General features: G+C 40.8%; 1 protein-coding gene across 3 annotated transcripts in view; it reads right to left on the bottom strand.

Annotated features, from left to right (window-relative positions):
* chd2 (chromodomain helicase DNA binding protein 2) overlaps window positions 1–22,824 on the bottom strand; it is an 83,153-nt gene that overhangs the window by 33,300 nt on the left and 27,029 nt on the right. For all 3 annotated transcript variants that reach the window (XM_034176544.1, XM_034176546.1, XM_034176543.1), the window contains 15 exons: window positions 22,543–22,665; window positions 10,266–10,436; window positions 7,425–7,564; window positions 7,080–7,305; window positions 6,900–7,000; window positions 6,756–6,797; window positions 6,437–6,615; window positions 6,226–6,350; window positions 5,887–6,103; window positions 5,706–5,795; window positions 5,403–5,593; window positions 5,119–5,307; window positions 4,809–4,971; window positions 4,495–4,647; window positions 1,083–1,154 (listed from right to left, as the gene is read on the bottom strand). In XM_034176544.1, the coding sequence (XP_034032435.1) occupies window positions 1,083–1,154; window positions 4,495–4,647; window positions 4,809–4,971; window positions 5,119–5,307; window positions 5,403–5,593; window positions 5,706–5,795; window positions 5,887–6,103; window positions 6,226–6,350; window positions 6,437–6,615; window positions 6,756–6,797; window positions 6,900–7,000; window positions 7,080–7,305; window positions 7,425–7,564; window positions 10,266–10,436; window positions 22,543–22,665 (2,182 nt within the window). The remainder of the gene's footprint in view (window positions 1–1,082; window positions 1,155–4,494; window positions 4,648–4,808; window positions 4,972–5,118; window positions 5,308–5,402; window positions 5,594–5,705; window positions 5,796–5,886; window positions 6,104–6,225; window positions 6,351–6,436; window positions 6,616–6,755; window positions 6,798–6,899; window positions 7,001–7,079; window positions 7,306–7,424; window positions 7,565–10,265; window positions 10,437–22,542; window positions 22,666–22,824) is intronic.

Genomic DNA, 22,824 nt, shown 5'->3' with positions numbered 1-22,824 from the left:
CTTGAAAGCTTACCAGCTAATGACTGGACCATCTGTTAGCAAGTTCTTCATGGAGGTGAAGCGAACAGGTCTGACTACGAGCAGTCAGCAGCTTTCATATTTGGGTGACACTATAAGTTTGCATATATATATATATATATATATATATATATATATAAAAATAGCCATATCATAAATGAATTATTAACCTCGCTTGCTCAGTCTGTACGGGGATATCAGACCTCTGTTTTTCACAACAACACGTCAGTCTGATATTTCCCTGTACAGACCTTGAGGTCGGTTAATAACCCTTTAATATCACACTGGACTGTAAACATTTCATAATTATTACACTCAATCTATATTATAATAGCCAAGTGGCCTCTGTGTGTGTGCATGCATGCGGCTTTGATCACGCAGAAACCGGGCAGAGCTGGCATTCGCCGCTTGGTATGCTTATGTATTTTGGGACAAGGATAAATGCTGTGAAAACAGAATGTTGATAGGACAAATATTTTGAGAAAATAGCAATTTTATCTAACCAGTAAACAATGGACATTGTACTGCAATGCACCATGGGAGTTCAGGGTTTTGGGGTTTAAAATTGTTATTGTGGTTCATGTTACTTTTAACAGTGTTGTTAGTGTTATTGATTTATTGTGTTTTGTAGTTCAATTGGTTTAGTCAGTTTAGTTAAGTGTTATGCTGCCGTTACCAGAACACTGATAGGACAAATATTTTTGGAGAAGCTACGGACATTAGCTAACATTAATAATTACATTCTGGACTAACACACCATTTCAGCAGGGGGTGGTATATCATCTTTATATTAAAAGTGTGAGTGCGTGATTTTATTTAGTAAGTTCGATGTACATAATATAACTGTAAATACATTAAAAATACATGGATAACACAAGATTTATTACCACCCTTGAAAAATGTCAGCTGCCTATTTTATAAACACTACCCAATCTCAAACCTGTGGATCCCCACAAACAACAGGCCAGTTTGAGTTTATTTCACAATAAACTTTACAACCACAATAAAAATATATGTTTATTTATTGCAATCTAAAAACCAAAAAAATATTTAGAATCACTTACCTCTGAGCCTTCTGCATTAAAGTGATCAAGTGCCTGCTTTCGAATTTCTCCCTTAATAGAACCGTCCAACCGCTGAAAAGGAGAGAATACAAATTTGATACTTTACCTTTGAATAATTTCTTCAACCTCTAACATTTGCATCACTTTGTGATCTAGTGTTTCCCTTCTTAATGGTTACACAAGTCGTCTGATCACATTAGCAAGTGACCCCTGCAAAGACTAAGTCAGCAAACAACCTGAATGTCTCAATGTCCTGCTGGTCTTCAGCAGAAAATAACTTGCCGTTATAAATAAACCCCCTGAACACCCAACCTAGCGGAGTATGTGTTCAACAACACTGACATCCGATATCTGTCCGAGTTAAATCCACAGCCCTTCAGTCACAAACTGTTTGCCTCCATAAATTGTCTAAATTTACATGCAGTCTGGAGAAAATGGTGATGCAACAGGCAGCACCCCTCAGAAAACACTTTTTGAACCTCGTTAAAAACAAAAACTGCCTGAACAGCAAGGTGACCCTGCTGCATATAAGCAATTTTACAGTTTTGTCATGTTTTGATTGGGATTTTCATGGACAGAATTGGAACATGAGTGAGGGCTGGAGAGACTCAACATTAAACCTGTTCAAAATGTCGAATGTTACAAAATCTTTTGGGCCACATGTTGTTCTTGTTCCACTAATAAAATAAGATCTGTGCCCAATTTTGTTGTCATCGGACACTGTTAAGGGGTCCCCGACAAAGCAACAATTTTCCCCAAACAAGCAATATAGTAATCCAGTAATTCCAGTAATGTTCTCCTCTGGGTGAGCAATCAACCACCCAGGGACAGAAAAATGTGTCACTCTGGGTGACCTCTAAATCTTATCTGATTGAGTTCAAATTTATTCTGCACCTATAAAACCCAAATGGAAGAAAAACATGTGGCCCAAAGTCTCTCACAACTGTTATTTTTTCACTATATAACATGAACAGCCCTACTCAACATGGACTGGATCTCATTGCAAAGAATATACAGTGGTTCTGATGATGTAGGCCAGCTTCTTCAGAACATGACTTCTGCTCACTGGGTCTGTTTGCAGCTTAGAGATGAGCCACCTATAGGTAAAGAGTCAGCACTTAGAAAATTAGAAGAACTAGGTTGCTCCCTCAGGTTTGATAATGAAACGCAAGTAGCTCAAGTATTTTGGCCGACTGACAAGCGAATTTGGACAACATGATTCAGCAAGTTTTCATCCACACTTTTATCCTTTTTATCCTTAATGGAAGGAAAGGAAAAAAAGCTGTCAAGATGACAGAGAAACTATCACAACTCTGCCTCACTGGATTAAAGATACTATGTGTAAATTTACATTTACACTCTGACACCGTAGCTTTTATCCAGTGAAGCAGAGAGCTCCATCAGACAATTTAACACAGTGAGACAATTTTGAAGAAGGGAGCAAATGCAATGTCCATCAAATATTCATGTGTTTTTAACCTTTTAATTATTATTTATAACCTACGTGAAACATAAAATGACATGAAATAACAGAAATATGAAATTTGCATCATTTAAGTTAAACTGCCTCAAGTTGTGGCTCTTACAGTATATTACAAGTCTTACTTTAATTTATTTTACTTCACATATACCAACTGATGTCTGAGACGTACCCATCATTTGGAGCGAACGGCTGCATATGATGGGTACCATACCATTCTTTTAAAATAAAAATCACTGCTTTCTGGTGTGTAGCAAAGTCCCACCCACAACACTACTTGATTTGTTAGAGAAGTTCAGCCTGTCATTGCTGAAGACTGCTCTCCCACAGACAAGTATAGAAGAAGATAGCAGTGTGCAAACTGGAACTACGTTGGCTGTGATTTAGCTATTTGTTCAACTTCATAACAATGATATTTACAGCTCCTTGCACTTTTTGTGTGAAGGTCACATTGAAAGGTTCTGTCAATTAAACATATGCTGCAAAACATAAAAAAAAAGTTTTGTGTTAAGAGTGTTATATAACATTTTGAAACCTTTTTGACACTTTTTTACTGCACGCAAATATCAGCCTTAAAGGAGACCTGCATTGAAAAAAGTGCAGTCAGATTTTTTGAACAAAAATGACTTACATTTACACATGAGATCCTTCTGAATGTAGTAATGTAAATCTGCAAGCCCAGATCTGTCATTCAACTGAGAAATCTTAATTTGAAAATGACAAATTTACAGCTAACATTTAGCCCTCCACAAATTGTCCCTCTCATCATGGACGCTGCCGAGACGTCACAGACAAGACCCTCTCCCATGCATTGCGCCAATTGTAATTTGTGGATTTACGGCAGTTTGCATCTAGACCTTTTTCTTGTCTTATACGGAAGGATCTACTTTTTTTAAAACTTCATATTGTCTTGCGGCACGTTTGGTGAGTACACATTTCTTTTATTTGTGCTTGAAAATTATTTTGGGGGACTTTTTCATACGCCTGTTTGATTGAGTGGTGTCGCAATGAAAATCTACTCTCTTTCGCCTCCGGTACCATCACGGGATATGGAGGCAAGACCCGCAAAGAATCCCAGTCATTAAAAATATATAAACCTCTCTCAGCGTCCATGGAGCTCTGGGCCTCCGACTGCCGAGACGTGCGGTGCTGTGGATTTTGCCGCAAGAAGTCTGTCCTTGCAGCAACAGGTGTACCGGCCGCTTCGCATTAAAACAGTGAGCGTAATCTCAGGACTTGTGCCTAGTGTGCTGCAGCTCCATTCAGTAGACAGAGAGGTGATGCCAGTGTTGTGTGCTGAATCTGGCACAAGCTGCAAAGCAGACACGGGCAGTGTGAGTGGCCCGCGTCGGCGGTTAACGAGCTCGTTAACGTGCCCGCAGACTTAATAAGCGCAGCGGAGGCAGAGAGCGGGAGAGGAAGAACGGCACCCGCTGTCGATGTCGTTGCTGATCTGAGCACACAGATCTGTATCTCACATTCATTGCAGCTTACTTTTGGATGTTGAAACCAGGACGTGTATAAGTAACATTACTAATAGATAAAATCAATTTCAATGCGGGATCGGACTGAAGGCGGGAGCGCGCTGTCTTGTCCCTGACGTCATGGAAATGATACGGCTGTACAAACTGTTTTCACAGACGGCTAAATTTTAGCTGCAAATTTGTAATTTTTAAACGAAGATTTCTCCGCTGAATTACAAATTTGGGCTTACAGATTTACTTTACTGCATTCACAAGGGTCTTATAAATACATATCAGCTACTTCTTTCTGAAATCTGACCACATTTATTTCAATGCAGGTCTACTTTAAATATCAGTATCTGCCTCCAAACCTTGCTGATAATCAGTATCGGCCCTTAAAAATCCATATCGGTCAACCCGTAGTGTGTGTATATATAAAATGTATTAATTTTTTAAGCGAACAACTTACCTGGAAAGGGTAGCGTTTCATGGCCAAATATTCGGCTAGAATGTCCAACATCCTGACCATCTGGGAGAAGATCAAGACTCTGTTTCCCCGCTCTCTGAGTCTGGTCAGCAGCTTATCCAACAAGACCAACTTCCCACTGCCCCTTACCACACCCTATGAGATTCAGAATTATGGCATAAATACTGGAATAAGTGAAAAACAAATAGGCTCTCTGTTGTGACCATCATGTTTAGTTCTGTGTTATGCCGTTATACGTGCGCCTGTTGCAGATTTATTCCAAGGTGATCTTAGGAGCTACAAAAAGTTCAGCATACCTGCAGGTGTTCTTGCTGTGTCTCAGCATCTCCCTCCTCTGGATGCTTGATGAGAAAACTATGGTTGCAGCACTTTTTTAGCTCCATAACAATGTTCAAGAAGCCGGTGGAACTGCCTCGAGTGCCTTTGGCAAGAGCCTTGTAATTTCTAGTTAAAATCCACCTGGCAAAGTTTTGAAACAAATTAATGGAGACGAGAAAGGCAGCTATTCTGTATTTGACCATTATAATGTCAACATCTGTTCATAAAACAGATGTTATAAAGAATAGCACTTTTTTTAAAAATGGGGGGGGGGGGGGGGGTACTTACTTGTAAAATTGTTTCTGCTGTGCGGACATATCTACACGCAGAATCTGCTCCACTTTGGCAGGCAGAGATTTTTCCACATCTTTCTTGACTCGTCGCAGAAGGAAGGGCTCAAGGACTTTGTGAAGACTCTGATAACCATTTTCACGACCTTTACCGTGGTCATCCTCAAAATCCTCCCAGGAATCAAACCTGCAGTGCACAACACAGGTCACTCATTCCTCACTGAAATTCAAACAATCTTAATTCACTGATACATGTCATTATAAATCAACAGTGGGACATACTTGTCAGGCATGAGGAAGTGTAACAGTGACCAAAGCTCTTTGAGGGAGTTCTGCAGCGGGGTGCCAGTAATAAGCAGCCTGTGGTTTGACCTGAACTCCATTAATGTTTTATAAAGCAGGGAGTCATCATTCTTCAGTCTGTGAGCCTCATCCACACCCAAAAATGCCCAGTTAATGTTCCCGAGCACCCCCTGGAGTCAGGTTGCAATTGTTAAATACTATTTTGCTTTATTTAAAACAACAGATGGGAAAAAAAATCTCTGAATGCAAATACCATAAAAAGTGACCAATTATGGTACATACCTTATCTTTAAGCACAATTTCATAAGTAGTTAAAAGTGCATTGAAACGGATTCTTTTTGTTTGATGGTTCACCCATTCATAGTCACGAATCTAAAAAGAAAAAAGAAATAAATAATATTACTATATCTGATCGACCAAGAGAGGACTCTACAAATACCAGCCAGAGTTCAAACCTTCATACCGTTTTCCGGCTCATGACGTCACCTAGATAAACCACCACATTCATGTCGGGGGCCCACGTGTCAAACTCGCGCTGCCAGGAGGTTAGTGTTGACAAGGGCACCACCAGTAAGAAAGGCCCATAAAGTTGATGCTGGTGGAAAAGATAGGAAAGGAACGAGATGGTCTGGATGGTCTTTCCCAGTCCCATCTCATCAGCTAAAATGACACTATTACACCTGAGGGTGAAGAACAAGGCAAAAAGCATGTTTTCACTTTTATTAAACTCTTTTGTACACCAATTTATTATTTAAATGGAGTCTTCAAATTCAATCAGGGATACCATTCATCTCTACAGTACCTGCACCAGGAGTGAGCTAACCAGTTCAGTCCATCCAGCTGATAATCTCTCAATTCTAAATTCTCATCTCCAATATATGTCGGCTGCTTCTTGAGTGCAACAAATCTTGGTCGCTGCTTCAACACCTAAAATCACAGTTACAAGTCAATGTTGCTAGCCTTGGACAGGAAAATATAACCACTCCAGTTTTAACTTTAGTGTTTAGACTTACTTTGCAGTCTTTGGAGGGGACAGTCTTGCTGGAGTTTCGGTTGATGAAGCTATCTATGCAGTGCTGAAACTTCTTTCCAACCAAGGCTCCATCCTCCCAGCTGCACTCGCTGTATGGTAAACCCATCCACTTGCATAGATACTCTGGCTCGTTAGATGATGGAGTCTTGTGACTATGAGCTGTTAATTGTTTGAAAAGCAACCAAAATAATAAGCGGTGACAACAACGCCGAAGCAATTAATACCAACACAAGAAGTATAAGAACAAACCCCTCAGAGATAAACTCAATAAAAGGTAAAAATTTAGAATGTTGACTTACATGGGAAGTCAGAAGACCCTTGGGTTTTTCCTGTTTTTGTTGCTGTTAACAATAAAGGTATAGAAAACACAATAAGCAACACATCAAAGTGGCTGCAGGTTTTTAATCCATTCAAACAAAATAAATGTGAAGTCAGGTTCTTACAGATTATACGCTCCACAATTTGGAACTGCTTGTTCAAGTCAGCAGTGAGCTCCTGCTGGCAGTTATGAAATTCAACATCCTCGGGAGACGCCTTTCGCAACCTTTAAACAAAGAAAGCTTGAACATTAATCACTTGGATAAGATGTACATATGTAGCTAATCTAGAAAGTGGATCTTCACCATGCGTTGAGCTCCTCATTCTTCTTTTTGTAATTGTCAAGTTTCTTTAGTCCTTTGACCTTTTGTTGTGTCAGAGTGTCCATGCTCTCCCATGTGTTGTGGATGTAGGACCAGCCCTTCCACTTGATCAGATACTGAGTCTCTCCCTCATCCTTGTCTGGGTCGAAGCCTTCGCATGGATCCCCATTTTCCTCCACAGCATACACAGTCGTGGAGGCACCAACAGCTGGAAGAGAAAATTAAACCTTTCAGAGCGTTTAAATGTCAGCCTACGTTGGAGGGAAAATTGTGCCTTTGATGACTGAGAAGATCAGGACAGCAGCAAGAGCAGTGAAAATGCATCACCTCCTTTTTTGCCGACCCTTGTATCCATAACTTTCTCTATAGTTTCACTGTTGTCGTCCTGCTGCTCCTCGCATGCATCGCCCGTCATTTCAATTAAATCGTCAGAATCTGTTTCAAAGTCATGTTGGTCCTCTTTATAACTGTAATCAAAAAAAAAAAAGACAGGAAAAATGTCCAAATGAATATGACAGCCAGGGCAATTTCAGCATCAGTAAGAAACATTTTACCGGTTGCCAAAGCAGCCAATGCATCTGAGTGTAAAAAACAATAAATGACAAATAAAATAAATATCACTGAAAGTAGAAACTTGGATCAAAGTCACTATAGCTCCTTGCACGCTCATCCTCAAAGTCAAGTTTCATCTTGCAATTCCCTATTCGGGCATTACATGGGAACAAAAGATTTTAAAAAAATAATAATTTCTGATCCATTACCATACATGGAAATCTTCTTCCAATGTAAGTTTGGATTTTAAAAAAAATGGTTTGGCATGGCTACGCAGAGTAATAACTAGCCATTCTCACCAGAATAAGTCATTTGGAAATTACTCCAAAACTGTAAATTATGGTACATTATGTTGCATAGTTCCCCTTTAAACTCCTTACCCACCTCCTGAGTGAATTGGCATCCACACAAGGAACCAGCATCAACAACACTGATTCATCGATGAATATTAACGTGCATAACCCTCCACCATGAAGTATTCAATAGCAACATGTTTCAAACGCATATGTTCCCATTTTTTACCGACTACTGCGCATGCATGAGTTACAGTAGTGTTCAGAATAATAGTAGTGCTATGTGACTTAAAAGATTAATCCAGGTTTTGAGTATATTTCTTATTGTTACATGGGAAACAAGGTACCAGTAGATTCAGTAGATTCTCACAAATCCAACAAGACCAGGCATTCATGATATGCACACTCTTAAGGCTATGAAATTGGGCTATTAGTAAAAAAAAAAAAAGTAGAAAAGGGGGTGTTCACAATAATAGTAGCATCTACTATTGACGTTACAAACTCAAAACTATTATGTTCAAACTGCTTTTTTAGCAATCCTGTGAATCACTAAACTAGTATTTAGTTGTATAATGACAGTTTTTCATGATTTCTTCACATCTGCGAGGCATTAATTTTGTTGGTTTGGAACCAATATTTTGCCTGTTTACTAGTGTGCTTGGGGTCATTGTCTTGTTGAAACACCCATTTCAAGGGCATGTCCTCTTCAGCATAAGGCAACATGACCTCTTCAAGTATTTTGACATATCCAAACTGATCCATGATACCTGGTATGTGATATATAGGCCCAACACCATAGTAGGAGAAACATGCCCATATCATGATGCTTGCACCACCATGCTTCACTGTCTTCACTGTGAACTGTGGCTTGAATTCAGAGTTTGGGGTCGTCTCACAAATTGTCTGGGGTCCTTGGACCCAAAAAGAACAATTTTACTCTCATCAGTCCACAAAATATTCCTCCATTTCTTTTTAGGCCAGTTGATGTGTTCTTTAGCAAATTGTAACCTCTTCTGCACGTCTTTTATTTAACAGAGGGACTTTACGGGGTATTCTTGCAAATAAATTAGCTTCACACAGGTGTCTTCTAACTGTCACAGCACTTACAGGTAACTCCAGACTGTCTTTGATCATCCTGGAACTGATCAATGGGTGAGCCTTTGCCATTCTGGTTATTCTTCTATCCATTTTGATGGTTGTTTTCTATTTTCTTCCACGTCTGTTTTTTTTTTTTTTTTTTGTCCATTTTAAAGCATTGGAGATCATTGTAGATGAACAGCCTATAATTTTTTGCACCTGCGTATAAGGTTTCCCCTCTCCAATCAACTTTTTAATCAAACTACGCTGCTGTTCTGAACAATGTCTTGAACGTCCCATTTTCCTCAGGCTTTCAAAGAGAAAAGCATGTTCAACAGGTGCTGGCTTCATCTTTAAATAGGGGACACCTGATTCACACCTCTTTGTTCCACAAAACTGACGAACTCACTAACTGAATGCCACACTACTATTATTGTGAACACCCCCTTTTCTACTTTTTTTTTACTAATAGCCCAATTTCATAGCCTTAAGAGTGTGCATATCATGAATGCTTGGTCTTGTTGGATTTGTGAGAATCTACTGAATCTACTGGTACCTTGTTTCCCATGTAACAATAAGAAATATACTCAAAACCTGGATTGATCTTTTTAGTCACATAGCACTACTATTATTCTGACCACTACTGTACACCAAAGGCGATTCTGCACGTCTGAAACTGCAAAAGCATTTGATGGAGGGATAGTCAATAAGTACAGGATTATTCTTGTACCAGTTTCACTTCGGTATCTTTGCTGTTATTGAAACAGCTGCACTGGAGCCGAACCTTGTAGTTCTTGTAGTTCCTTGAAGTTAACTTCTTTGTGAATGTTTAGTGTCCTGAAAGTTTGTCTCTTTGACACAAAGTCAGGGTTACAGTACAGATGAAAGAAGAGGTGCCAAAATGACATGAAAATCAGGTAAGAGGACTAAACCATTTCGGTGTGTCCTATTCCATTCTGTCCCAGTCTACCACTAAATAAATAAATCTCTCTTTCAGATGTTCCCATTCAAGAATACTGAATCAAGTTACTGGGTTTGTTTCAGCTTTCTGTACCCTGAGTTGGAATATGATTAGTACTTCTCCAAAAATCTCTCATTCTAACTCGCGTGTATTTTCACCGATTGTGTCCAAGGGTACAACAGACTAATATATATGTTTAGTAAAGAAAATTCATAAATATAACCTCTCTGCCACTCAACAATAGACTACTTTCTGCAATAACGGTGATTCAGTACACAAATATACCTTTTGACTTTTGTTGCACCCCTTCTTCGAGTCTGTCTCTTTGGAGTGTCTTCATCATCGTCATCGTCGTCGTCATCATCGTCGTCGTCATCCTCAGCAGATGACTCTTGTTTCCTCGTTTTCCTTACTTTTTGAGAAAGCTGCTTTTTGGTCATCGATTTGGTCTGAGGTCTGAAAAACATTGCAGTCAAGCACACAAACATGCAGCAGACTTAGAAATACAGTGCATCCAGAAAGTATTTACAGCACTTCACTTTTTCCACATTTTGTTATGTGATACAGCCCTGTTCCAAAATGGATGAAATTCATTTTTTTTTTTCTCCACAAACTTCTACACATAATATCTCGTACTGACAATGTGAAAAGGGTTTTTCTTAGATTTTTGACATTAAAAAAAAAAGCAAAGAAATCACGTGTACATAAGTATTCACAGCCACCTCAGGTGCATCCTGTTTCCACTGATCATCCTTGAGATGTTTCTACAGCTTAATTGGAGTCCACCTGGGGTAAATTCAGTTGACTGGACATGATTTGGAAAGGAACACTCCTGTCTACATACTACATATAAGGTCCCACAGTTGACAGTGCATGTCAGAGGACAAACCAAGCATGAAGTCAAAGGAATTGCCTGTAGACCTCAGACAGGACTGTGTCGAGGCACAAATCTGAGATAGGGTACAGTGTAGAGGTCATGGTTCACTGATGCAGAGATTCAGATTTTGTGTCGTGGTGCACCGATTTTAAGGCAGTTTGGCTGCAGACAGACTGTGCATTCTGACTTCTCCTCGAGTTTACATTTGTTCTTATACAGAGCTGCTGGGCTGCGCTCTATTTTCTGCTATAGTTTATCTTTCTTCCTTTAACCATGAACTGTCCATGAGTAAATGTGGCGATGTCTGGCGTTATACTTGATGTGGACATGTCCTGTCTCTGGCAATCAGTCTGTGAGCAGGACTTATGTCCTTTATTTAACACACTGATGAGAGAGTTTGAGGGGAGAGCAAGGAACTGCCTGCAGCCAGCCAGTTTTTTTTTTTTTTTTTTTAACTGTTCACATTTGCTCGCACAAACAAATCATCCGTGAGTGGACTGGAGATGTCCGGACTTTTTACTGGATGTGGACATGTCCTGTCTCTGGCAATCAGTCTGTGAGCAGGACTTTTATGGACTTTATTTAAACACAGCTTTATTTAAACACAGCTGTGAGAGAATTTAAGAGTGGGCAGCTGCAGCAGCAGCAAGGATGAGCATTTTGTTTCTGTGCTCTTTGAGCGTGTAGTTTTACTGCATTGTGTACACGGTATAAAAATAATCCTTATACTTTGTGAACAATGGAACACAGTAGGAATCATAAATTGGTGTCGGGTAACGTGGTATTGTGAGGGTGTGGCTTCCAGTCATGTTTAATACTGTCGCTTTACCCTGAGTTGCGTTGAAACCACTTGTTTTCTGCATCCTGTGCTCGACGCAGAAACAATTAAACATGTTTAATTTTTGGCGTCTGAATGGCTTTGTCCTTTGCGTCCCTCGCGGTGTTGTGGCGTTGAGCTACATCGTCTCGGCACCAGGTTGCATCCATGTGGCATCGTCATGACGGTGCATGACGCAACTTGAAGTGGGCCCAGCGTGAAAGGGGCTTTAACACCCGGTCGGACATGAAAATGCATTAGCACAGGGGTGCCCAAATGAAAGGCTCATTAAAAGCCTGCTAACGAGTCTTTCACTGGATTCAGGTGTGTTGGAACAGGGAGACAACTAAGAGTGTCAGGAAGGTAGATCGAGGACCAAGCTTGGGCACCCCTGTATTAGCATATATAAAGCGCAAGTTCGGTCGACAGACATTAATTTGCATATGAGATTGCTACAGGCAGAAACAGCACAGTGAAATCACATTTGACTTTGTGAGAGGTTTTTATGGTGAATTTGTGTCTCAAAGATGTAGCCTGGTCACTCCAACAGAAGCATTTCTGCTGCTATGAAGGTCCCAATAAGCACAGTGGCCTCCATCATCAATAAATGGACAACGTTCAGATCCACCAGGAGTCTCCCTAGAGCTGCCCACCTGTCTAAACTGAGCAATCAGGGGAGAAGGACCTTAGTCAGGGAGGTGACCAACAACCCAATGGTCACTCTGTCAGAGTTCCAGCATTCCTCTGTGGAGAGAGGAGAACCTTCCAGAAGGACAACCATCTCTGTAGCAATCCACCAATCAGGCCTGTATGGTAGAATGGCCAGACGGAAGCCACTCCCTTACCAAAAAATAGTACTGATAAGTATATAAAAAGGAAACTAGAAGTATACTTGAAACATACTTGCATATACTACTTTTTGGTAAGGGCTCCTTAGCAAAAGGCACATGGCAGCCTACCTGGAGTTTGCCAAAAGGCAGCTTAAGGACTCTCAGACCATGAGAAACAAAATTCTCTGGTATGATGAGACAAAGACTAAATTCTTTGGTGTGAATGCCAGGCGTCATGTTTGGAGGAAACCAGGCACCATCCCTACAGTGAAGCATGGTGGTGGCAGCATCATGCTGTGGGGATGTTTTTCAGCCGCGGAAACTGGGAGACTAATCAGAATTCAGGGAAAGATGAATGCAGCAATGTACAGAGACATCCTGGATGAAAACCTGCTCCAAAGCGCTCTTGACCTTAGACTGGGGAATGGTTCATCTTTCAGCAGGACAATAATTCTAAGCACACAGCCAAGATATCAAAGGAGTGGCTTCAGGACAACTCTGTGAATGTCCTTGAGTCACTTGAACATCTCTGGAGAGATCTGAAAATTGAAAATGTCTGTGCACCGACGCTCCCCATCCAATCTGATGGAGCTTGAGAAGTGCTGCAAAGAGGAATGGGCAACTGCCCAAAGATAGGTGCACCAAGCTTGTGGCATCATATTCAAGAAGACTTGAGGCTGTAATTGCTGCCAAAGTTTCATCAACAAAGTATTGAGCAAAGAGTTTGTATACTTATGTACATGTGATTTCTTTCTCTTTTTTTTTTAGTAAGTTTGCAAAAAAAAAAAAAAAAAAAAAAAAAAATCATCTTATCATTATGGGGTGTTGCGAGTAGAATTTTGAGGGAAAAATGAATTTCATTCATTTTAAAATAAGGCTGTAACACAAAAAAAAAAAGTGGAAAAAGTGAAGCACTGCGAATACTTTCCAGATACACTGTAAGACAGCAAACTGGCTCATTGTGACATTTTTTGTTTAAACACAACGGACCAATGGAAACAGCTGTGGAGGTGCAGATTAGCTACAGAGGCTCATGACAAGGGATGGGTATTGATAAGATTTTATCGATATCATTACCATTATCGATTCCACTTATCAATCTGATTCCTTATCGATACCTCTTGTGAATTTTATGTGTACTAAAGTTGGCTTTACAGGTTTTCTATGTCAACAACATTTTACTGAGTCTTAAAGTAAATAAATATGAAACTCGTCACTGGATTCTTAATCTCTGGACATAAATAAACTCTACATGGTGGATCCTTGATCTCTGGACATAAATAGAAATAAACAAAATCTGTAGTTTGTCAAAAGCATTTCCTTTCAGACATTAATGGCATGAAAGTCTCTCCATACATCTGAGCTGAACTCAGACGGCTGCTGGAGTCTGCAGGTCTGCAGCCATACAGTCTTGGGCTGCTGTAGTGCAGGGCATCTGATTTTGGGAGGAAAAAAACTTTTCGATCGATTGTAGTTTATTGTCTGTATTACAACGTTTGGAAAGAGGTGTCATTTGCTTTGAAGTTATTAATTCCGTGTGGACTCGAGACTCAGTAGAGAGCGGCACAGAGTTTGGAGCAACGGAATGGAGGATGATTCTCATTTCTTTCTCGCAACAAGACAGGAGTCCCAGTTAGTCACTTTAATCTGTACAAAAGTGACTCACAATTGCCACATTTTAATGGCTTTGAGAGGAGGAGTTGCCGCTTCTGAAGAAGAGCGAAGTAAAGATCCAACGAAGCAGTCGATCGGAGCACTGCTTCATTGGTTCAAAGTTCAAAACAGAGCCGCGCTGCAGAAACGGTTGATTACAGAGCCGCTGCAGGGTCTGTAATCAACGTAGACAATATATCACTTTCCCGACAAACACCCTCAAAAACATCGGCCGCTCTGAAGGACCGATAAGGGAATCATTAAGCAAAAAGGCTATTGATGTCGGTGGATCGAATCATTTCTTAACGATACCAGAGAACCGGTTCTTGATACCCAAGCCTACTCATGACATGAATTATATGACGTGAGCAGTCAAGGTTCAAGGTTACTTTATTTGTACCAAAAGGTAAATCTGGTTTGGCAGTGAGTCACTACATTCATAACAATCACATAAACACCGATAAAAAATACAATAAACATAATAAAAATAATAAAATACAATGAGCAGTGCAAGTACAGGCCAATAGCATGGCACCCAGAAGAAAGTAACAATGTTCCTGCCATCTCTATGCAAAGTGGCAAATAAGTTAATTAAATATACATTCAAAGTCATCTGTTAAAGAGCACTGATAGCAGCAGGAATACAACCCCTGGCAATAATTATGGAATCACCGGCCTCGGAGGATGTTCATTCAGTTGTTTAATTTTGTAGAAAAAAAGCAGATCACAGACATGACACAAAACTAAAGTCATTTCAAATGGCAACTTTCTGGCTTTAAGAAACACTATAAGAAATCAAGAAAAAAATTGTGGCAGTCAGTAACGGTTACTTTTTTAGACCAAGCAGAGGGAAAAAAATATGGACTCACTCAATTCTGAGGAATAAATTATGGAATCACCCTATAAATTTTCATCCCCAAAACTAACACCTGCATCAAATCAGATCTGCTCGTTAGTCTGCATCTAAAAAGGAGTGAACACACCTTGGAGAGCTGTTGCACCAAGTGGACTGACATGAACCATGGCACCAACACGAGAGATGTCAATTGAAACAAAGGAGAGGATTATCAAATTCTTAAAAGAGGGTAAATCATCACGCAATGTTGCAAAAGATATTGGTTGTTCACAGTCAGCTGTGTCTAAACTCTGGACCAAATACAAACAACATGGGAAGGTTGTTAAAGGCAAACATACTGGTAGACCAAGGAAGACATCAAAGCGTCAAGACAGAAAACTTAAAGCAATATGTCTCAAAAATCGAAAATGCACAACAAAACAAATGAGGAACGAATGGGAGGAAACTGGAGTCAACGTCTGTGACCGAACTGTAAGAAACCGCCTAAAGGAAATGGGATTTACATACAGAAAAGCTAAACAAAAGCCATCATTAACAGCTAAACAGAAAAAAACAAGGTTACAATGGGCTAAGGAAAAGCAATCGTGGATGACTGGATGAAAGTCATATTCAGTGATGAATCTCAAATCTGCATTGGGCGTGATGATGCTGGAACTTTTGTTTGGTGCCGTTCCAATGAGATTTATAAAGATGACTGCCTGAAGAGAACATGTAAATTTCCACAGTCACTGATGATATGGGGCTGCATGTCAGGTAAAGGCACTGGGGAGATGGCTGTCATTACATCATCAATAAATGCACAAGTTTACGTTGATATTTTGGACACTTTTCTTATGAAATCATTTTTCAAGATGATAATGCATCTTGCCATAGAGCAAAAACTGTGAAAACATTCCTTGCAAAAAGACACATAGGGTCAATGTCATGCCCTGCAAATAGTCCGGATCTTAATCCAATTGAAAATCTTTGGTGGAAGTTGAAGAAAATGGTCCATGACAAGGCTCCAACCTGCAAAGCTGATCTGGCAACAGCAATCAGAGAAAGTTGGAGCCAGACTGATGAAGAGTACTGTTTGTCACTCATTAAGTCTATGCCTCAGAGACTGCAAGCTGTTATAAAAGTCAGAAGTGGTGCAACAAAATAATAGTGATGTGTTGGAGCGTTCTTTTGTTTTTCATAATTCCATAATTTTTTCATCAGAATTGAGTGATTCCATATTTTTTTCCTCTGCTTGGTCTAAAAAAGTAACCGTTGCTGACTGCCACAATTTTTTTTCCTGATTTCTTATAGTGTTTCTTAAAGCCAGAAAGTTGCCATTTGAAATGACTTTAGTTTTGTGTCATGTCTGTGATCTGCTTTTTTTCTACAAAATTAAACAACTGAATGAACATCCTCCGAGGCCGGTGATTACATAATTTTTGTCAGGGGTTGTATAAGTGCTCTTGTAGCGCTTAGTTCTGCTGAAAGGAGCTTTATACCTCCGTCCTGAAGGGAGCAGTTCAAACTGATCAAAAAGAGGATGTGAGGCGTCCTTTAGAACTGCCTCAGCCAATCTCTGGACCTGCCTCATGTACAGAGAGGCTGGATACAGCTGAGACTCTCCTCCAATGATTTTGCTCGCCTATCTTACAATCTGATTCAGACTGTTTTTGTTTTTAACTGACAAATTTCCAAACCATGACACCAGACAGAAAGATAAAACAGATTCAATATAACAACAATAAAACATAGTTAACAATGATTTGTCAATGTGAAAGGATGCCAGTTTTCTAAGACAGAACAAGCGCTGGTATCCTCTTTTACACACCACTTCACAATTAGACTCAAAGGTGAATTTGTCATCAATGACAGTACCCAGATATTTATAGGTGCTCACAGTTTCTACAGCCTGACCTTTTAGGAGAGTTGCTCCATGTTTGTGGGCACCCTTCCTAAAGTCAATGACCATATCTTTAGTCTTCAATACATTCATCTGTAGGAAAGACTTCTCACACCAGTCCAAGAAATCATCTACAACAGGACTGTGGCCAGCCTTATTGTCCTGTAGCAGGCTGACAATAACAGTGTCATCTGCATACTTAAGAATAGTTCTCCCATCCCTCCAACTTCTGCAGAGATCAGTGTATAAAATGTACAAAAGTGGAGAGATAGCACTGCCTTGTGGTGACCCAGTGGAGGACTGCGTCTGATCAGACAAGACCCCATTTACTCTCACTTTTTGTGTCCTGTTAGTAAGGAAGCTCAGAATCCAGCCCAGAAGATTGCAACTTAGATTAAAATGTTTTAAAAGTCTTGAGGCTAAAATGTGGGGCTGAATTGTGTTAAAAGCAGAAGAAAAGTCAATGAATAAAAGTCTGGCATGTGCACCTTTCCCTTCAAGGTGTCTGAAAAGTAAGCTCATTAAAGTGACTGTGGCATCCTCGACCCCTCTATTTGGCCTATAGGCAAATTGCATAGGGTCCAAGTTGGCACCTACTTTATTAATAATTTCAGTTCTCACCAATTTCTCAAAGGTTTTCATGACAATCGACGTCCAAGCTATAGGCCTAAAGTCATTTAGAACTTTTGGAGTACAATTTTTGGTGGCAGGGACAACAACAGCGTCTTTCCACCCTTTTGGCACAGTTTGCATTTCCAGAGACGTATTAAAGATAAATTGGAAAATAGGACTCAGCTCTTTAGCACAATTTTTTAAGAGGTGACTGCAAACATTATCAGGGCCCTGACTTTTTGGTTTGAGGGCACAAAAGGATTTTTCTACCTGTTTTTGGGAAATAAAAAAGTGCTGTCTGTCTTTCACTTTATGCTTTATTTCCTCAATCTCTGAACTGTGATCAAAGATATCAAACCTAGTGTAAAAACTATTCAGAGCATTTGCAAATTCAACATCTGTCTGAAAGTCCTTCAACAAGGTGATGGATCTGGACTTGGGCTCCTGAAGCCCAGCTATCGTTTTCATACACGACCAAGCAGATCCAAGATTTTTATTTGCCATCTTTTCCTCTATTTTCCCTGCATAATTTCTCTTGGCCTTTTCCAGCACAATTTTCACTTCTTTAGTAGCGTTGTATAGTTCCATGACTGACCCAGATCTATGAGCCTCTCTCTTAGATTGTAAACTGGTTCTTACAGACTTTGTGACCCAGGGTTTGTTGTTAGGATATATTTTTACTTTTTTGGAAGGAATCAACATATACCTACAATACACCACATAAGAACAGATCACATCCGCCGGTTCATCCAGGTTATCACCACATGCTTCTTTAAATATGTCCCAATCAGTACATTCATAGCACTCCTGAAGGCAAAGCACTGCATCACTGTTCCAGTCCTTAATTTCTCTAGTGGAGACCTTCTCCCTCTTAAGCAGAGACTTATAGTAAGGCAGCAGGTGCACAAAATAGTGATCCCCAGATCCAAGAGGAGGCAGGGATACAGACTTATAGGCATCCTTAACCGACCCGTAACAAAGATCAATAGTTTTATCCCGCCTGGTAGGGCAGGTAACGTACTGATACATATTGGGGAGTCTTATCCAAGGACACATGACTGAAGTCACCAAGTAAGAGGACTGGAGCGTCAGGTGAGTGAGACATTAGTTTCTGCACCACATCAAAGATGACAGAACAGGCAGAGTTGGCATTAGCTCTCAGATGTATGTAAACCACAGTAATGAAGAGCTGTGGAAATTCACGGGGCAGATAAAAGGGGCGAAGTGACACCGAAAGAAGTTCTATGTCTAGCGTGCAGGCGCGCTCTCTAACAGTTACAGACTATCGCTCATTGACGTACACACACACACACACACACCCCTGGGATTTCCCCGTCACCTCTGCATCTCAGTCCAGCCGGAGAGGAGCTCCAAAGCCGTCAATCCTCAGGTCAGCATTCCTGTCCCGATCCGTAAGCCACGTCTCAGTTAGCGCGATGATGCCACAGTTGCTGTAATCCTTTATATAGCGAGCATTGCTCTGTAATTCGTTCACTTTGTTGCGTATAGACTGCGAATTACCCAAAATAATAGGAGGCAGCGGAACTCAGCCAAGCCCCCGTTTCTTCAGACGCACGCCTCCTCTTTTTCCTCGCTTTCGTTTCCCCCCTTTGCTTCCCACCGCACCGGGTTTTACAGAGCCAGGTCGTAGTACCATCCTGGGAGTGAGCTCCGCAACCTCAGGTACTCCAAAGCGAACTCCAAAGTCAAGCTGGAGCAATTCATTTCTGCTGTACTGCAGTCGGTAGCAACCGACTTTTCCTTGCAGTACAGCGAGAGCCAGACAAAACAAAAGAGTCCAAATACTTAATCGTATAGGGTCCATTTTAGCTGCACTTTGCACTGCGCACTGTATAAGCACTTAAGCAATAAAATAAGACTTTGAAAACGCTAGACTTTAAAAACGCTGCAAACTTTTCACTCACTGCCGAGTCGCACCGTACGCGTGCGCCACCGGACGTTAGTCACACTCTCGAGGACATTTTGAGGTATTTCACAGATAACATTGCAATGCGAAGTTCTAAAATTAATAACCAGTCAAACAAGTACTAAATACAAAACATTAGTCCACATGCGAACAACGAGTTATTGAAAACAGTACAGAAAGACACAGACAGCACTCTTTCACATGCCACCTCTCTACCCATGTTGACATAAAGCACCCACTCTTCATTGCACCAAATATGTTTTGCACCCTGAACTGTCACATTTATTGGCCACGTTGTACGGTGCATCCGGAAAGTATTCACAGCTTCACTTTTTCCACATAATGTTATGTTACTGCCTTACTGACTAAGACCCTTCTCTCCGATCACTCAGTTTAGACGGGCGGCCAGCTCTAGGAAGAGTCCTGGTGGATTCAAACTTCTTCCATTTATGAATGAGGAAGCCACTGTGCTCACTGGGACCTTTAAAGCAGCAGAAATGTTTCTCTACCCTTCCCAGATTTGTGCCTCGAGACAATCTTGTCTCAGAGGTCTACAAACAATTCCTTTGATTTCATGCTTGGTTTGTGTTCTGAAATGCACTGACAACTGTGGGACCTTATATGTAGACAGGTGCGTTCCTTTCCAAATCATGTCCAATCAAGTGAATTTACCCCAGGTGGACTCCAATTAAGCTGTAGAAACATCTCAAGGATGATCAGTGGAAACAGGATGCACCTGACCTCAATTATGAGCTTCATGGCAAAGGGTGTGAATACTTACCTGGGCTCGACAATAGCACTGGTCCGATGGCCCGGCGGCCTTTTTTACATGTTCCGGGCCACCACGGGCCAGTGAAGTTCATATTTCACTGGTCCGTATGGGCCAGTAAGAATTAAAATCGCTTTGGGCAGATTTATTAGTCTAATGCCGCGTTCACACCGGGCACGATCAGATGCTACAAATTCGCGGGGGTCGCGTGGCAACGGACGCGCCTCCTTCACCCGGTGTGTCGCTCTGCTTTTGCTGCGAAAATTCGCCCCGGTGCGTCATCAAATAGGAGGAGCTTCCATTCAGCTCGCCGGCTCCGGTTGTCAGTCAAGTTAACATGACGGACCTTGATCACACGGAGCGAGTTGTTGCGGAAAGCTGACAAACGTCATGAGACGTTCCCAATTCAGGCAGTATCATTATTTGCTGCAGGAGCTGCGTCTGGATGATGGCTTCTTTCAGCGGTCCTTCTGCCTCTGCAGGACCCAACTTGAGGACCAACTGTCCCGTTCACGCGCGCACATGTAAACAATTTAAAAAAAAAAGAAAAAAAAAAGAAAAAGAAACTCCGCTCCCGCTGCTGTGGGGCTGCTGCTCCTCCAAAAACTCTTGTCATAGTTGTGAAATAAAGGACAAAAGAGACATACGTCCTGCTCACAGGCTGCTACCAGAGACAGGACATGTTGCACCACTTCGCAATGTTGGGAACATTGCAGAAGTGCAGACAAACTTCGTCTGCAGGCGCATCTTCTGATGTGGCGCAAATTTCGCTTCAACATCGACGCGTCATTTTCGCTTAAGCAAGATCGAGCGCAGTGAATATTATGAATTTCTTGAAACCTCCTGCCCCTGGGCAGAAACCAGGAAAGCAAAGGAAAGAACAGCTATCACCCTCAAAACAAGCACAGAAGAGGAAGGCTGCTGATGCTGAATATGAGAAGGGTGAGGAAAACTTGGCAAACTTCCTGGAAGAAAAGACGGCCATAGCTGGAGCGTGATGAGGAGAGTGAGGTTGTCTTCTGTGGAACTTGTAGGGCCATGCCAGAATATGCTAACAAGTAAGTATAAATATACCATGTCCTGGTAGACAATGTGGTATGATTTCATACGCCAGTTTAAAAGTCTAATCAGTATGCCCTTGTGGAAACCCCACGGTGACAACATTAGCAAGGGAATTTGGTTTATGAAATATAACATATTAATTTTGTAAATGATCAAGAAATAAATGTATTTTTGTATTAATGTCTGAGTGTTGAAAAAATTCCTATCAGTTACCTACCGACATTTTTTTCAAAGTTTACTCACTTTAAGGTTTTTATCATGTAGTATAAGAATTTTGTGTTTGTTTTCAAGTGTTTTTACATTAAGGAAACCCAATTCTAATGTCTGAGTGTTGATTTAAAAAATTCTTATCAGTTACCCCCCGGTTCGGCACAGGCGTGAAAGTATGGGCAGTGATATTTTCATCTGGGCCAGTAACTTTCAGATTCTACTGGCCCTGTGGGCCAGTGCATAAATTGCCTTATTGTCAAGCCCTGCTTAGGTACATGTGATTTATTTTTTTAATACATTTGCAAAAAAAAACTAAATTCATATCATTATTATGGGGTACTGTGTGTTGAATTTTGAGAAACAAATGAATTTCATCCATTGGGAATAAGGCTGTAACATAACAAAATGTAGAAAAGTGAAGTGCTGTGGATACTTTCTACGTGCACTGTAAATCCTAGGTTTGGATGTCAAAGGTAATTGCAGCCATGAGAAGGCAAGTGAAAAGCCATCACAATAACTGATATGTTTCACTCAAAACTGTTGATACCCATGTGTTTAAAAGTAATGTAATTTAATTAAATGAATAAATAAACTAACAAAGATCGACTGCCACAGAGAAACTTGACTAGACGAGATTGTGACCAGTGATTGAGCTTCTAAGAACTGAGTTGCTTGCATATATATAAGTAGCATTTATTGATATTCTGTGACACGCATCTCTGACTGGCACTTTTTGCAATTTGCATGCACAAAATTCTCGTGATCAGCTTTCATGAAACAAGCCTCTGCACTGCACCTACGATAGTCCATACAGCAGACACATTATGGAGTGCTGAAATAGTCCTGAGAGGACCTGGAACCAATTTTACATTTTCAGTGTCTCAAGATCAAACACTCTAAATTTCAGATACCAAATTTTTAAGGAAACATACACATTACAACAAGAGTACTCAAGTATGCACACAGAGCAAAAGAAAAGGAAAAACTGAACAGCTGGTCACACAATATGAAATGAACCTGAGATGCCTCGTGGGTAGCTGTCTGAGGGCCAGGCTTTGCTACTCCCTTACCTTCTAGCAGGAAGACGTCTGGATCTAACTTTTCTCTCTTCCTGCTCACTGTCTGTACTGTTGGATTCTTCCTCATCCTCCTCGTCTTCATCATCATTTGAGTCATCATCTTTCCAGATTTTTCTTACAACACAGAGATACCACAAGTTCACCCTTCAGGCCCACCACTGCTATAGCCAATTGAAACACTGGCCATAGGGTATTCAACACAGACCAGTTTATTCAGGGATAGGCCAGTGAGCTGACCAATCAGATTTGATGTGGCCGTAGAACGTCACCTGG

This window comes from Thalassophryne amazonica, chromosome 8, assembly GCF_902500255.1.
Source record: "Thalassophryne amazonica chromosome 8, fThaAma1.1, whole genome shotgun sequence".
NCBI classification, from domain to species: domain Eukaryota; kingdom Metazoa; phylum Chordata; class Actinopteri; order Batrachoidiformes; family Batrachoididae; genus Thalassophryne; species Thalassophryne amazonica.
Note: the sequence above shows the minus strand (reverse complement) of the source record. Positions and strands in the feature narration are given on the sequence as shown.